We start from the raw sequence: 13931 nt of genomic DNA on the forward strand, positions 1-13931 counted from the left end.
GCAGGAACACCGCACTGTGAAAAAAATACAGCTTCCGGTGAAATTCTCACGGCGGAAGTTGAACGCCTTCTGCCTTCTATTGTCACCAGGCTTTTCTCTTCGGAGATGAGTAAGCCTGGCTACGCGAGGCTAAGTAAACACTGATTCAGTAGCAAATACATGGACATTATGTTTCAACACGTGGACAAACCCGCACCTTGACATGAACACAGAGATTACACACATTTATCGATAGACCAAGAGTAGCTATATGGAAATGAAATGTAATTAGATTTTCCCTCTTAAAATTGCTAAACAGAAGAAACAAATACTTAGTTTCCATACAATCGATTATTTGCACTGCAAAACAATTCGATACCGATTATTTGCAATGTAAATAATGTAGCCACCCACCAACTATACGACACCATATACAGAGCCAAACGTTAAGATATTTGCTTTTGCATATCGATATGGTAGATCATTGCAAATTACAAAAAAAAGAAACGATTTTTCGGTTCAGTTACCATATCGTTACACCACCTAAGTGGTTGTAGATATGGGTAACGCTAGAGTGGTGGTAGGCGGTTGGCGGCGTGAGGTTTGAGGCAACCGGGGGCGGCGGTAGAGAGAGAGAGAGAGAGAGAGAGAGAGAGAGAGAGAGAGAGAGAGAGAGAGAGAGAGAGAGAGAGAAGAGAAAGCTTCACCGCACAGCTAAACATGATGTGTGGCAAGCGGCCAAGAGAGACTCTGCAAACCGAGGAATACGAGTGGTTTAACAGTCGCAAAACCTTCGCAATAATCTTCCCCGAGCCCTCTGGGGGGGAGGGGGAGGGGGAGGAGGGGGCTGTTATTTATAGCCATACATATTTTTAACCTACTTTTTTGTCTTATAAAAAAAGAAATGCAAGGCGGAAGCCGTGTAGAAGAGGAGAGAATGCAGCGCTGCCCCAGAGGGCAGAGTTGTGGAAACGATAAACGAACTGCAGCACTCCTCCAATGCAGTAATTACAACACAACAAAGTCTCTGTTAAGGTGTTTAGACCGGCGTACGCGTTATTACTTTAAACGTTGTTTTATGCTTTAACCGTTGAAAAATAGCAGATCTACAAGCTCGCAGCGCGGCACTCGGTGCCGCGCTGTGAGCTTGTAGATCTGCTATTTTTGAGAAGTCGTGAACGTTCGTGTCTTTGAATATTTTTGACCCGACTCTATAAATGTCTTCTAAATTCTTTTTTTAACTATGTTTCTATGTCAATGGTGCTCAAACTTTTTCATGTCAAGGACCTCCAAAATTATAGATATTCGGACCCCCATCTCAAAATATGTTGTTCCAGGGACCAACCAGAAGCAAATATTTGAGTTAGCTTTTAAAAAGATACATTCAAAGACGATTTTTCAAAAATAGCAGATCTACAAGCTCGCAGCGCGGCACTCGGTGCCGCGCTGTGAGCTTGTATATCTGCTATTTTTCAACAGTTAAAGAGTTAAATAATTCTAGGCCTAAATAGGTTAAAAAGACTTCAGTGCCAACTCAAGCCTGGCAGAGGAAGTTATATTGGACCACACGTTAACGTTTTCTATACAAGCTAGATGCCGCCACTAAGCGGAGGATTCAGTGATGATGCCAGCACTAAAGCCAAGTCTGGAACGTTTACACACAAAAAGGATGGGTAAAAACCACACGGTCGTCATGTGGTAACTCTCAGATCGGGTCAGATGCATCGCAATGTGAGTTAAGTGCACACGACAGGCTCAGCAACTAGCCCATGTTTTGGTGGCAAGTTTTATTGTGTGTTATCTTTAGTGGGAAGATGTCTTAATGTTGTGTATTTTTAGGCACAACTAATGCTGTTTGATGCCTTTAACTGTTATTTCCTAGTGTGGCACGAGGCGAAGCCGAGTGCCAAACAACCCTGAAACAGTGGTAAATCAGCCAACAACCCATGACACTTGAACGGTAAATTGCTTTTATACCACTTCTACCATATAAATGAAAGAAAACACAGTTGTAACTTGCAAGGTTATTTAGTTATACAACTGCAACACAACAATGGGCGGGGTCCATGAGCCAACTCAAGGTTGTTGACTGATTTACCACTGTTTTAAGCCAATCAGAATCCAGTATCTGAACATTGACCACAAAAAGTGGTAGAAGGATTAGCGACCCCATTTACTTGTGTAACTATGCGCAAAAAGGATAAATCTTGTGGTTGTGGAACTTGTGTCAGTCTCTTATGTTGTACAGTATTTTGTGCATACCTGTTTCTTGCGTAGCTTGCAGATCTGCTGCTCCACCATGGTGATCTCTCTGTCCACACGGTCCATGTTCTGGATCAGCTCCTCCTTGGAGAAGCGGGCCGGCACCAGGTCCAGGTCTGGGTCCAACTGGGCCGGACTGACCGGGGAGATGGGCTCCAGCTTCCCCATGGAACTGCCACGTTCCTGAAAGAAGGGAGAGCAGAGCAGAGGAGGTGAGTGCTTAGGTCAGGGGTTTTCAAACTTTTTTTGACCGTTAATTTTGGGAATCTTACACATTGGCTATGTCATTAGTGGCGTTTTCATAAAGCCTCTTAATGCGCATCAAGCCTTGTTCGCATACATTTTTTTATGGAAACACTTCAAAATTAGAATAAACTTTCATTATCCGCAAAAGCTTTTATCGGCTTGGAGGAGGTGGATTTTGAGGCCAATCTACAATCGGCCGATCTACAAGCTCACAGCAGCTTGCATCCGCGTCTCGGAGCCGTCTCCTCGCCGCGTTGTGAGCTTGCAGATCAGCCACCTTCCAGAGGACGCTGAAACTTGCAGGATGAGTGTGCACTGTGAATCGATCGAGTCACAGCAGTCAGATGTGCAGTGCTCACATCTCGGATCGGTCTGAAAAAATCAGCCTGATCAACTCACGTGACCGTCGCTAATTCGAATGACACCGCAAATGAAAACAGGCTAAATTTGCTTTGTCTTAATGCAAATTTTTGATAATTTCATTTCATTTTCGAATAAGCTTATGGAAACATTACAGAGAAATATCCATTTCCATCAGAACTGACTGAAAATAACTCTATACTTGATGTTTAACCACTTGAACCCCAGCTTCCCTATTCTGGAGGGATACCAAAAATAGCAGATCTACAAGCTCACAACGCGTCGTTGTGAGCTTGTAGATCTGCTATTTTTGGTGAAGAGAGTTGGCCGCAGATGGAAAAAATAACTCCTCGAGTACAGTGCAAATCAGGTCTTCACATAGTGAAGTGATATTGACGTAATGATATTGATGAATTCCAAATATCATACAATTATTCTGAGGCACCCCTGGACTGCCATCACTGCACCCCAGGGTGCCCCGTCACCCACTTTGAAAACCCCTGGCTTAGGTACACAGCTACACACAGGGTTCAAACAGACACTCCAAGAGCAAGAAAAAACACATCATGGCTCTAGTGTGTGGTTTGGCTGGGTAACATAGTGGTTAAAAACATCCTGCAGCCAGGAGTTCACATGGTTCAGTCCTGAGACAGCAATGTGTCACTGGGCAAGACAATGAACACAGCTCCCACGAGGTGCACCACCAGGGGCGTCACACCAAATTCTGGGCCCTGGGTACAAGGATCCACTGCGGGCCCCCCATGAAAAATAGCAGATATACAAGCTTAAAGCGCGGCACTCGATCTGCTATTTTTGAAAAATTGTGAAAATGTGTGCAAGAAACCCATGTTTCCATGTCCGTGGTGCTCAAACCTTTTCATGTCAAGGACCCCCAAAATGATATGCATTTGGCCACGGACCCCCATCTCAAAATGTTTAGTTCCAGGGACCCCCCCAGAAGCAAAATTTTAGTTACAAATGTTCGCTTAAAAAATACATATATTCAAAGATTTGCACACATCTTCACGACTTTTCAAAAATAGCAGATCTACAAGCTCGCAGGGCGGCACTCTGTGCCGCGCGGTGAGCTTGTATATCTGCTATTTTTCAAAGTTACTAGGGCCCCTCCACCTTGGGCCCTAGTAACTCAGTCCCACTTTCAAAAAAAAAAAAAAAACATTCCATACAGTCTACAGCAGTGGTGTAAAGTAGTGCATTTACTTAAAGGGGGCCTGTCACTTTAAGAATCATCTTAAAAAACAAGTTAATATTTTTATGATGTCATTGTGGGGATGCACAATTGTAAGCCAATCAAATTAATTGTCTGTATAGCCTGACTGTATGACTACTTACTGTACTGGTCAGCTGTTGTTGGACAGATTACACTGAGACAGTTTCAGACTGTTTGAGGATCCACACTGGAGAGAGACCACATGACCTACTGTATCATACTATTATAATTTCGGGGCTGACAGCGGACCTTTAAGTACTGTACTTGAGGTTTTTGCACTTTACTTGAGTATTTCCAATTCTTTTACTTCTACATCTCAGACCCATTGTACTTTTACTCCACAACATGTATTTGAAAACTTTAGTAAGTTACTTTGAACTTACTATTTTGATTTGCATGCATGCCCCCAGGTTGGAGGCATGCATGCAAGTGGCTAAATATGTCTTTTTTAGACACAATAAGCCCATTCCCAAGATGCACCGCAATCTCTCATGGGCAGATGTGACTGGGTTGGTGTAAATAATAACAAAGAAATTGCTGGCTTATTCTGTCCAAAAATACATATTTAGCCACATGTACGCATCAAACTGAAATCAAACTACCGTACTAAAATCACTAAAACAATAGAAAAATTAAAACATTTTAACACCCATCTTTTCTTTTCTCTAATTACAATCTAAAATATGAACCCTTGTTGTAAAAAAAACTAAGGTGTCCTTTAACCACTTTAGCCCCATTTTATACAGGCCTACGCTCTTTGAAAATAGCAGATCTACAAGCTCACAACGCATCGCAATGCGACACGCTGTGAGCTTGTAGATCGGATATATTTTCAAACATTTTGTACTTTTACATTTGGTACTTTTTCATGTACATTTTGATGCCAATACTTTCGTACTTTTACTCAAGTACATTTTGAATTCCAGACTTTTAATTGTAAGAGAGAGTACTTTTTTTTCCCAACACTGGATGTGCATCACATTGGGTCAGTGTCAAGCTCAAGACATAAAACATTCCATACAGTCAGCACTACGCTTCTCGGTAAGCCATGGCTAAAGTGAATGGAGAAATAGAGTACAGATGTCCACGACAGACCCGCGATGGGAAGCGGATACAATAGCTAGCCTGTGACATGTGCAATTCTATGTTTAGATAAGGCTGATTGACAGCAGAAACATGACACTGGCCTGATTTACTGAGCTGTTAGGGGCCCTTCGTGACACACCACGGCGCATTGAGACCCTCAGGAATCTGTCCGCGGGCCTCAAGAGGTAAAAAACCACGGACCCCACCCAGTACACAGTGTGTCAACCCCCTTTTCTCACTCCCTCCACATCCCCTCGTTTCCCTTCTATTCCTCTTGTTGCGAGGGTCTGTCGGTTACGCCACACTAGACACGATCCAAGACCTTGACTGTACATCCCTTGTGAAGGCATTAAGGCAACGCACTCAAAGTAATTAAGTCCTGTGGGTAATAAAAGCCGGTGTCAGTGTTTCGCAGTCGCTAGACTGCACTAATGAATATGAAGTCAGAGCATTGGCTAGGTGAAATTATTCAGAAACAACGATGCAAGCTTAGAAAGAAGATAGCAGGGGCGCTACTGGTATCCCTCAAACCAGCGGTGCTCATGAAAGGGAATACAATGATCAAAAGAGGACAAAATGTGCCACAGAAGCACAATAATCCAGTTCCAGGCACTCCAGATTCAGAAATAAAAGGCCATTATTTGGGCAACGGGCTAGAACATTAAAAAAACACCAACACGTTTCGGCAAACGCCTTCTTAATCTTCAGGGTGTTACTAAAGATGCAAGCTTGTTATCTTTTGCAATGTTTGTTTGAAATGGGAAATATTCTGTGAGGGTGGTGAGCAGTAGTAGAGCTCTCTGGTTGTGTGTGTGTGTGTGTGTGTGTGTGTGTGTGTGTGTGTGTGTGTGCGTGCGTGCGTGCGTGCGTGCGTGCGTGCGTGCGTGCGTGCGTGCGTGAGAAAGAGATGCATGAACATGCAGATAAGTCAAGAGCTGGGCAGAAAGCAAGTGTACAGTATGTGGGAGAGATGCATGAAGGTGCAGATTTCACAGGAGTTGTGTGAAAATGCTCCATCTGTTTGTTTTCGTTGCTTACGAAAACCTTCCAGGTTTCTCTTTACACAGCAGATTTACCCGCTCGCCGATGCGTGGTGTGTACACAGCGAGCCGAGCCCACAGCTAGTTTTTAACACCTTTCAACTGTCTGTAATAGTCTGGAGAGGGCACTTTTTTACAGACGGATAAAAGGGCAGGGGCTCGAGCCCCCTTTGATGTCTGTGTGTGCACGTGCCTGCTCAAGAACAGACTCTCTGATGAGAGAGAGAGAGAGAGAGAGAGAGAGAGTTTTTTTTTACGATGGTTACCCAGATTGCTAGTCTAGTAATACACATATGCCTTCTCCTCCAGTCTGTTGTGCATGATGATGGGGTGATCCAGATCCAGCGTGTGGGGTTTTGTACCGTGTTATTTTTAAGCCCGCTGAAATGAAGGTTATATAAGTGGGCTAATCTGGAGTCTAGCTGCTGTGACTGAAATGTCAGAGCCGTGGGGGGATTGAGGGGCTGTATGGGATGAGGAGGCCGGAGGCTGTCAGCGACAGTTACTCATATGTGTCCCAGCACCCCCAGCAGCTAGTCATCTCGGGGACTGTCATTATTCCCTGTAGCCAAAATGATTTTTTTTTTTTTTTTTTGCTCTTTTTTTTTTAATGCCACAACAGCATCTCATAATATCTAGGCTACATTTCACTTAAACGCCAGAGCTTAACTCTGCATGTAAATAAGACTTTTTTTAATTAATGTGAGAGATCGGTACATAATTCTGTTAGTCCTCCCAGTTTATATTAGCTAAAATGCTAACTAGCCAGCCTTTGTTAGCCGTTTGTAGCCAAATGCGGTAATATCGGGACTCCATTACTTAGCGTTGCAACCCACAGTATTTATCCCATTAATTTAATGCCACGTGTGTTCCAAATGAACAATTATTAACCACGTAATGTATGATTTTGTGTATTATTATTTATTATTCTTCCGCCGTTCTTCCGCTGTTTCTTCTTCTACGCTGGTGAAATGATCCGTTCCTGCCTGGAGGCGTCTGTGACGTATGCGTTTGTCTTCTGTGAAGCTCCGGTGCGGAAGCTTCCTTTGTCACTGAGTTAGCTTAGCATTGAATAGATCAGTGTCGTCCTAAACTATCTAATTCTAACGTTCAGGGTGTTTGACAATAAATTGACAGCCAAGAAAACATGGATGGAATGCAATCGTTCACTCGCCGTCGGAAAGTTGACTTTAGAGTAGACTATTCTGGTTGACTGGCTATGAGTGGCTAACGGCTAACGCTAGCTAGCGTTAGCTAGCGCTAGCTGCAGCGCTAGCTGCAGGCTATAAACAAATAAAACGTGACCCAACTCTATTGTTGCTCTCTTCTACAAGCTCACAACGCGAGGCGGTTAAGCCTGTAGATTGTGTTTTATTATCAGGTCAAATAATCCTTCTGACTGAAGTTACACAAACACTGATTATGCTACATTTAGCACAGTTAGCCCTGTTGCACACGTAATGAATTCACTTCAACCTCGTGTTGAGCAGTTAATCCTATTTGCTACGTACGTCTACAAAAACCTTCATATTTCAAAGATAACGTGCTTACTGAAGTCTCACAGATGTCACAGTATGGTACGCTCAAGCAGAATTACCCGTATCTTTCGTATTGTTTAATAAACTGCATTTTAATCCGATCAGATGCCATTTTCTGTTGTTTTTCAGCCATGCGACCCCATCGGTTGCGAGGTGTACTGCACTTAGATACATTAATACCTTTTTAAGGAAACGACGACCGATCGGATTAAAATGCTCCTCATTAAATAATACGATCATTACGGGACATTCTGCTGGAGCGTACCCTATGGTGACATCTGTGAGCCTTCACTAAGCAATTTATCTTTGTAATCTGACCGTTTGTGTAGACGTATGTAGCAAATTGGTTAAACTGCTTCACGGTTGGCGCACTGTAGCGTCTTTACATTTAGCCCAATAATGCTTGAGATGCTGTTGTGGCATTATCTTTTTAGAGAGCAATAACTAAAGTTTAAAACATACATAAACCACTTTAGCCCTATGTTATACCAAGGCTATTTGAAAATAGACGATCTACAAGCTCACAACGCATTGCGGTGCGACGCGTTGTGAGCTTGTAGATCTGCTATTTTCAAACATTTTGTACTTTTACTTTTGGTACTTTAAGTACATTTGGATACCAATACTTTTGTACTTTTACTCAAGTACATTTTTTATTCTGGACTTTTACTTGTAACAGAGTGATTCTACATTGCAGAATTGATACTTTACTTTATTATAAAATGTTGGTACTTTTTCCACCACTGTGTAAACGTTTGTGTTCTCATGCCAATAAAGCTTCTTTGAATTGAAGATTGAATTGAAGATTGCTCCCCATGTGGCGGAGTCAGGTCATTGCAGGTTAGAAATTTATTTAAAACTTGAATATCTCAAAAGTACTATTTCAGCATGGCATCATTCTATAAGCCATATCTTCAAAACTGTTGGGTCAATCTCCACAACCAATATATCATTTTGTAGCTATGATCCCCAGCTTTCAAATGAAATGAAAAAATGAAAATGAAAAAAATTGCAATGACTGGCTCCTGGGGAGATTGGGACACATATATACACACACACACACGCAAACAGGGGCGTCACAAGCGGGGGAAAAGTGGGACTGAGTTACTAGGGCCCCAAGGTGGAGGGGCCTTCGTTATTTTATATTTTAGCTATTGAAAAATAGCAGATCTACAAGCTCACAGCGCGGCACCGAGTGCCGCGCTGCGAGCTTGTAGATCTGCCATTTTCGAAAAGTCATGAAAATGTGTGCAAATCTTTCAATATATATATGCTTTTTAAGCGAACGTTTGTAACTCAAATTTTAGCTTATGTGGGGTCCCTGGAACTAAATATTTTGAGATGGGGGTCCGTGGCCAAGTACATATCATTTTGGGGGTCCTTCACATGAAAAAGTTTGAGCACCACTGACATAGAAACATGGGTTTTTCAAAAAACCTTCAACAACTTTTTTTTAATGATTTAAAAAAATAGCAGATCTACAAGCTCGCAGCGGAGCTTATATATCTGCTATTTTTCAATAGTTAAAGCACAAAATAACGGAGTGAATCCTTGCATGCAGGGGCCCAGAATTTGGTGCGACGCACTTGCACACACGCACACACACACACACACAAATCCTTCAAACACAAACACTAACATGCATTCGCTCACGCACACACACACACACAAACAAGGAGGTGTGCCCATGGGAGGCAGGCTTCACTATGTCTGAAATATCAGCATGAATAATGCTCCCCTCCCCCACTGTGTTGCAGTTCAGCCAGCCAGATAGTATTGACTTTGTCTCTGGGGAGAGCAGCCTGATTATGTAAAAGCAAGCAGACTTTATGACATAACATAATAGACCAGTCATCACTAGGCTCGCACTGGGATCCATGGGAGATGTCAACTAGAAAGAACACAAACAACATGTTCTTTATTGTTCCCTGGTGCCGGGGAAAGTGGTCTGACTCACTTTTATCAATCTTTTAGGGTTTTTGGAACGCGCAAATCTCATTAATTTCTAATGAAGTATTTGTCTTCATTGTCTCTTTGAGTGAACACGCCCGAGAACATAATATTAATGACATAACATAATACAAATCATAGTGGTTCTGAGCTACATCAAATTAATTTGTACATTTTTAACAGCTGGAGAAAACTCTATATACCAAAACAAACACATGAAAAAGAGCTTGTAGAGGATAATGGATTTTGATTATCATGATAATATCGTAAATCGCGATTTCTTTTGTCACAATAATCGTGATATGAAATTTTCATATAGTCCCATCACTACCTCCATGCCAACGTAACAACAGTGACCCCCTCGTTCCGTCCATTTCTTCTGAACAGAAACGTGAGACGGGGTAACATTCCCGCACTGAACAGGCTACGTAAAAAGGGACCACAGTATACGCAGAGAGTGAACGTGTTTAGTCAGGAGGGAGTTGATCATGGCATGACAACTCTAGACTGCAAAACCCCAAGTGTCACTCTTGAAGAGCGTAAAGATGGACCCATGTTTACACACCGTCACAGGTTAAATGAGCACTAAGGATTTTACAGCGTATCTGTCAGAAGTAGCACCAGGGTGTCACAAGGGGGGGGGGGGGGGGGAGTGAGACTGAGTTACTAGGGCTCAAGGTGGAGGGGCCTTTATTATTTTATACTTTAGCTATTGAAAAATAGCTTTGAAAAGTCGTGAAAATATGTGCAAATCTTTGAATATATGTATTTTTTAAGCGAACATTTATAACTAAAGTTTTGCTTCTGGGGGGTCCCTGGAACTAAATATCTTGAGATGGGAGTCCGTGGCCAGATACATATCATTTTGGGGGTCCTTCACATGAAAAGGTTTGAGCACCACTGGCATAGAAACATAGGTTTTTCATAAAACCTTAGAAGGATTTGAAATATTCAAAGACTTGCACACATTTTTCACGATTTTTTCAAAAATAGCAGATCTACAAGCTCGCAGCGCGGCACTCGGTGCCGCGCTGCGAGCTTGTATATCTGCTATTTTTCAATAGTTAAAGCATAAAATAATTCATGGGGGGGCCCGCCGTGAATCCTTGTACCCAGGGCCCAGAATTTCAGTGCGACACCCCTGGTCCCAAGTTGAATGAACACTAAGGATTTCTACAGCGTATCTGTCAGAAGTAGCACAGCCTTCTCCGGGGGAGTTCTCAATTCAATTCAATTCAAAGGGCTTTATTGGCATGAGAAAACATACGTTTACATTGCCAAAGCAGAAGTGTACACAATACAATACAATCAGAACAAAATATATACAGGTGATAACAGTTTTCATGCATCACGGTAACATGCAGGCAGAGCAGTGATATATACAATGGTTTTTAAGGTGGTTGGGTTCCATTTGATATCCTTCTCTTATCACAGCAGCTCACGAATCTTGCTGCTGTGTTTGCACATTGTTTTACTTCCCCCAGCAGGTATGGGAGTTTTTCATCATTGGTCATATTTTGAAACTCTCCTTGGGTGGTTATGATCTGTGGGAAGTATGTGTCTCTGATGTCTTGGTACAGCGGACAGGTGGTTAGAAAGTGTAGCTCAGTTTCCACTTCATTTTGTGTGCAGTGGGTGCAAAGTCTGTTTTCTCTAGGGAGCCAGGTATGCCTGTGACGTTCTTTCTCGATTGCAAGACTGTGCTCACTGAGTCTGTACCTAGTCAAGATTTTTCTTTGTTTTGGGTTCTCCCTCTGGTCTGGAACCACAACGCTGTCTTCTGTCACTGCGAGTATGGAGCGTGGCACGTCCACAAGCCGCTACACCTGTGTCAGTGTGAAAAGACGACAGGCCAATGGCTAATCCCCTTGGCAAAGGCAGAGCTCACAGCTCTTGATGCCCTTGGCAACAACACTCGCCGTCGACTCCAGTCGTATTTCAGAACGTAGAAAGTGCAAGATGTCTGAGGCTGCAAAAGAGCAGCCGTCTTTTGTCTCCAAATAACCCGCCTCGCGTGTGAGTGTTCTATTTGTGCCATGTTCCTTCTCTCATCGTGAGAGGCAGGCAGGTGTACGCATAAGACATGAAAGGGGGCTTGAGCCCCTGCCCTTTTATCCGTCTGTTAAAAAGTGCCCTCTCCAGACCATGAATGCAGTTTTTGCTATGGTGAAAGAAATGCAAATGGCCTCTTTCCATGCCATACCTGAAGGCAGCGTTCAAGAGAATTCACCCTTTGTTAGCCTCCTGGTTGGTCCCTGACTGACCAACCAGCAGGCTCTATCTGCCTTGTCCCGCCCTGGTTCCGCCTTTTTTATGTTGAATTAGCTAAAACATATGTTTTGGAGGAATAAAAACAGCTAAAACATATGTTTTGGAGGAATAAAAACATTTAAAAACATGCTGATTCACTATGCTTCCACTGAGCAGCTCCAATTGACTGAAACAAAGTTTGAAATTACAATTGAGCACACAGAATAACAATATGAAGCAACTGAATTAACATGGCAGTGGATGGAATGTCCCACTGAATGTCCCACCAAGACACAGCAACCAATGGGTGTGGAAAGGGGCAGGACAATGGGCGGGACTTGACAAAGGGTGAATTGCCTTGTCCAAACTCTCCTGATCTTGAACACATCATCTTATGTTGAAAGAATTGCCCTCTGTGTAGAAATCCATGCCGTAAACGACATCTCCAATATTGCCTTTTTTATGCTTAGTTTAGTGTGGTATCAACTGAAAATAGCCGACCTCCAAGCTCACAACGCGTCGCAGTGCTTGGAGGTCTGCTATTTTCAATATTTTCACCAAAGGGCCCTTTTAGAAATGTCAGCCCCTGCCTCTCTAACATTCTCTGCACGTCCCTGGTGAGAGGATATGTGTTACTTATCGAGCACCTACCGGTGCTAATGCAAGTCACGTAGACTGAGTGCGTGCATTCCAGATAATAGCTGAATAAAGCAAGTAGACTTCCTGTTTTCATACTAGCAGGTGCTCATAAGTTCATGTAATTCCCTCCGGTTCACACTGCACGCCCCAGACTCTGCCGCATCTGCGGCGGTGCACTCTTCTGCTCTGCATGCTAAAAGCTGCTAAAAACGGAGTGACTTTCAAACAAAGACTACTCTGCTTTCAACGCTGAACCTATTGTGATTTAAGGCCCATTCCCACTGGGCCAGATAACAGATAAAAAAAATCTCTTTCTCCAGATATTTTTCCATTCAAAGTGGATGGTTTATATATTTGCCACAGATAAAAGTATTTGTGGCAAATATCTGTGGTAGATATTTTTTTTATCTGTATCTACCATCCACTTTGAATGGAAAAATATCTGGAGAAAGAGATTTTTTTATCTGTTATCTGGCCCAATGGGAATGGGCCTTAATACAACCATAATTGTGGGCTCGTTGAAAGGCGACACCAGTATGTTCTCCCAAATCTTTATAGACCACGTTTATTTTCCTCAAAAGAATTACCGACAGTACAGAGGCAGGAGCTTTAGCCAATGAGGAGCAGCGTGCTTGGTGACGTCACCACCAACAAGTGCGACCTTGATATAAATAACAACGACACCCACGTGAAGTCGTTTTGTCGTTTTTGAAATATTTAACTTTAAGCACCCAATGCATTTGTGAAATAAAACTATCCATAAAGCTCCATGGTCCACATTAGAGATGGGACGATATGAAAATGTCATATCATGATTATTGTGACCAAAGAAATCGCCATTTACGATATTATCGCGATAATCAAAATCCATTAGATTAGGGCGGAACATTTTCCAAAAAAATAGCAGATCTACAAGCTCACAACGCGTCGCGTTAGAGATTTGGTCGAGAGTGAAAAAAATACTTTTTACCATTAGAGAGTAGTAGTTCACCCCCAAAATGACTTTTTTTTTTCCTATTGATTACTCATGCCATGGAGAGTAGAGTTCAATAATATTTTTTGGGTTTTGTCACACTCCTAAGACAAAAATTTGATTCGAGTAAATTTACCCCCATTGATTCTGGATGGGGACCCGTTTTGAAACGGGTCCCCATCCGGAACGAATGGGGGTACATTTATTGTTATCACATTTTTGTCTCAGGAATGCGACAAAAAACTAAAAATATTATTGAACTCTACTCTCCAGCAGCTCGGCAAATGAAAGGTGAATTGATCCCAGAGCATGACGGAGGACGATATCACGATACATTAAATCTCCACGATACGATTACCGTGAGTGTTTTTTATCAC

At 42.6% G+C, this 13931-nt stretch overlaps 1 protein-coding gene across 1 annotated transcript in view; it reads right to left on the bottom strand.

Annotated features, from left to right (window-relative positions):
• The window catches only part of ncor2 (nuclear receptor corepressor 2), a gene marked incomplete at its 5' end in the record, with an annotated part of 196893 nt that overhangs the window by 146503 nt on the left and 36459 nt on the right, over positions 1-13931 (bottom strand). The window contains one exon of the mRNA XM_080739080.1: positions 2242-2424. Coding sequence (XP_080595206.1) covers positions 2242-2424 — 183 coding nt within the window. The remainder of the gene's footprint in view (positions 1-2241; positions 2425-13931) is intronic.

The sequence above is a fragment of the Nannobrachium achirus genome (assembly GCF_963921795.1).
Source record: "Nannobrachium achirus genome assembly, chromosome: 12".
Lineage (NCBI taxonomy): Eukaryota > Metazoa > Chordata > Actinopteri > Myctophiformes > Myctophidae > Nannobrachium > Nannobrachium achirus.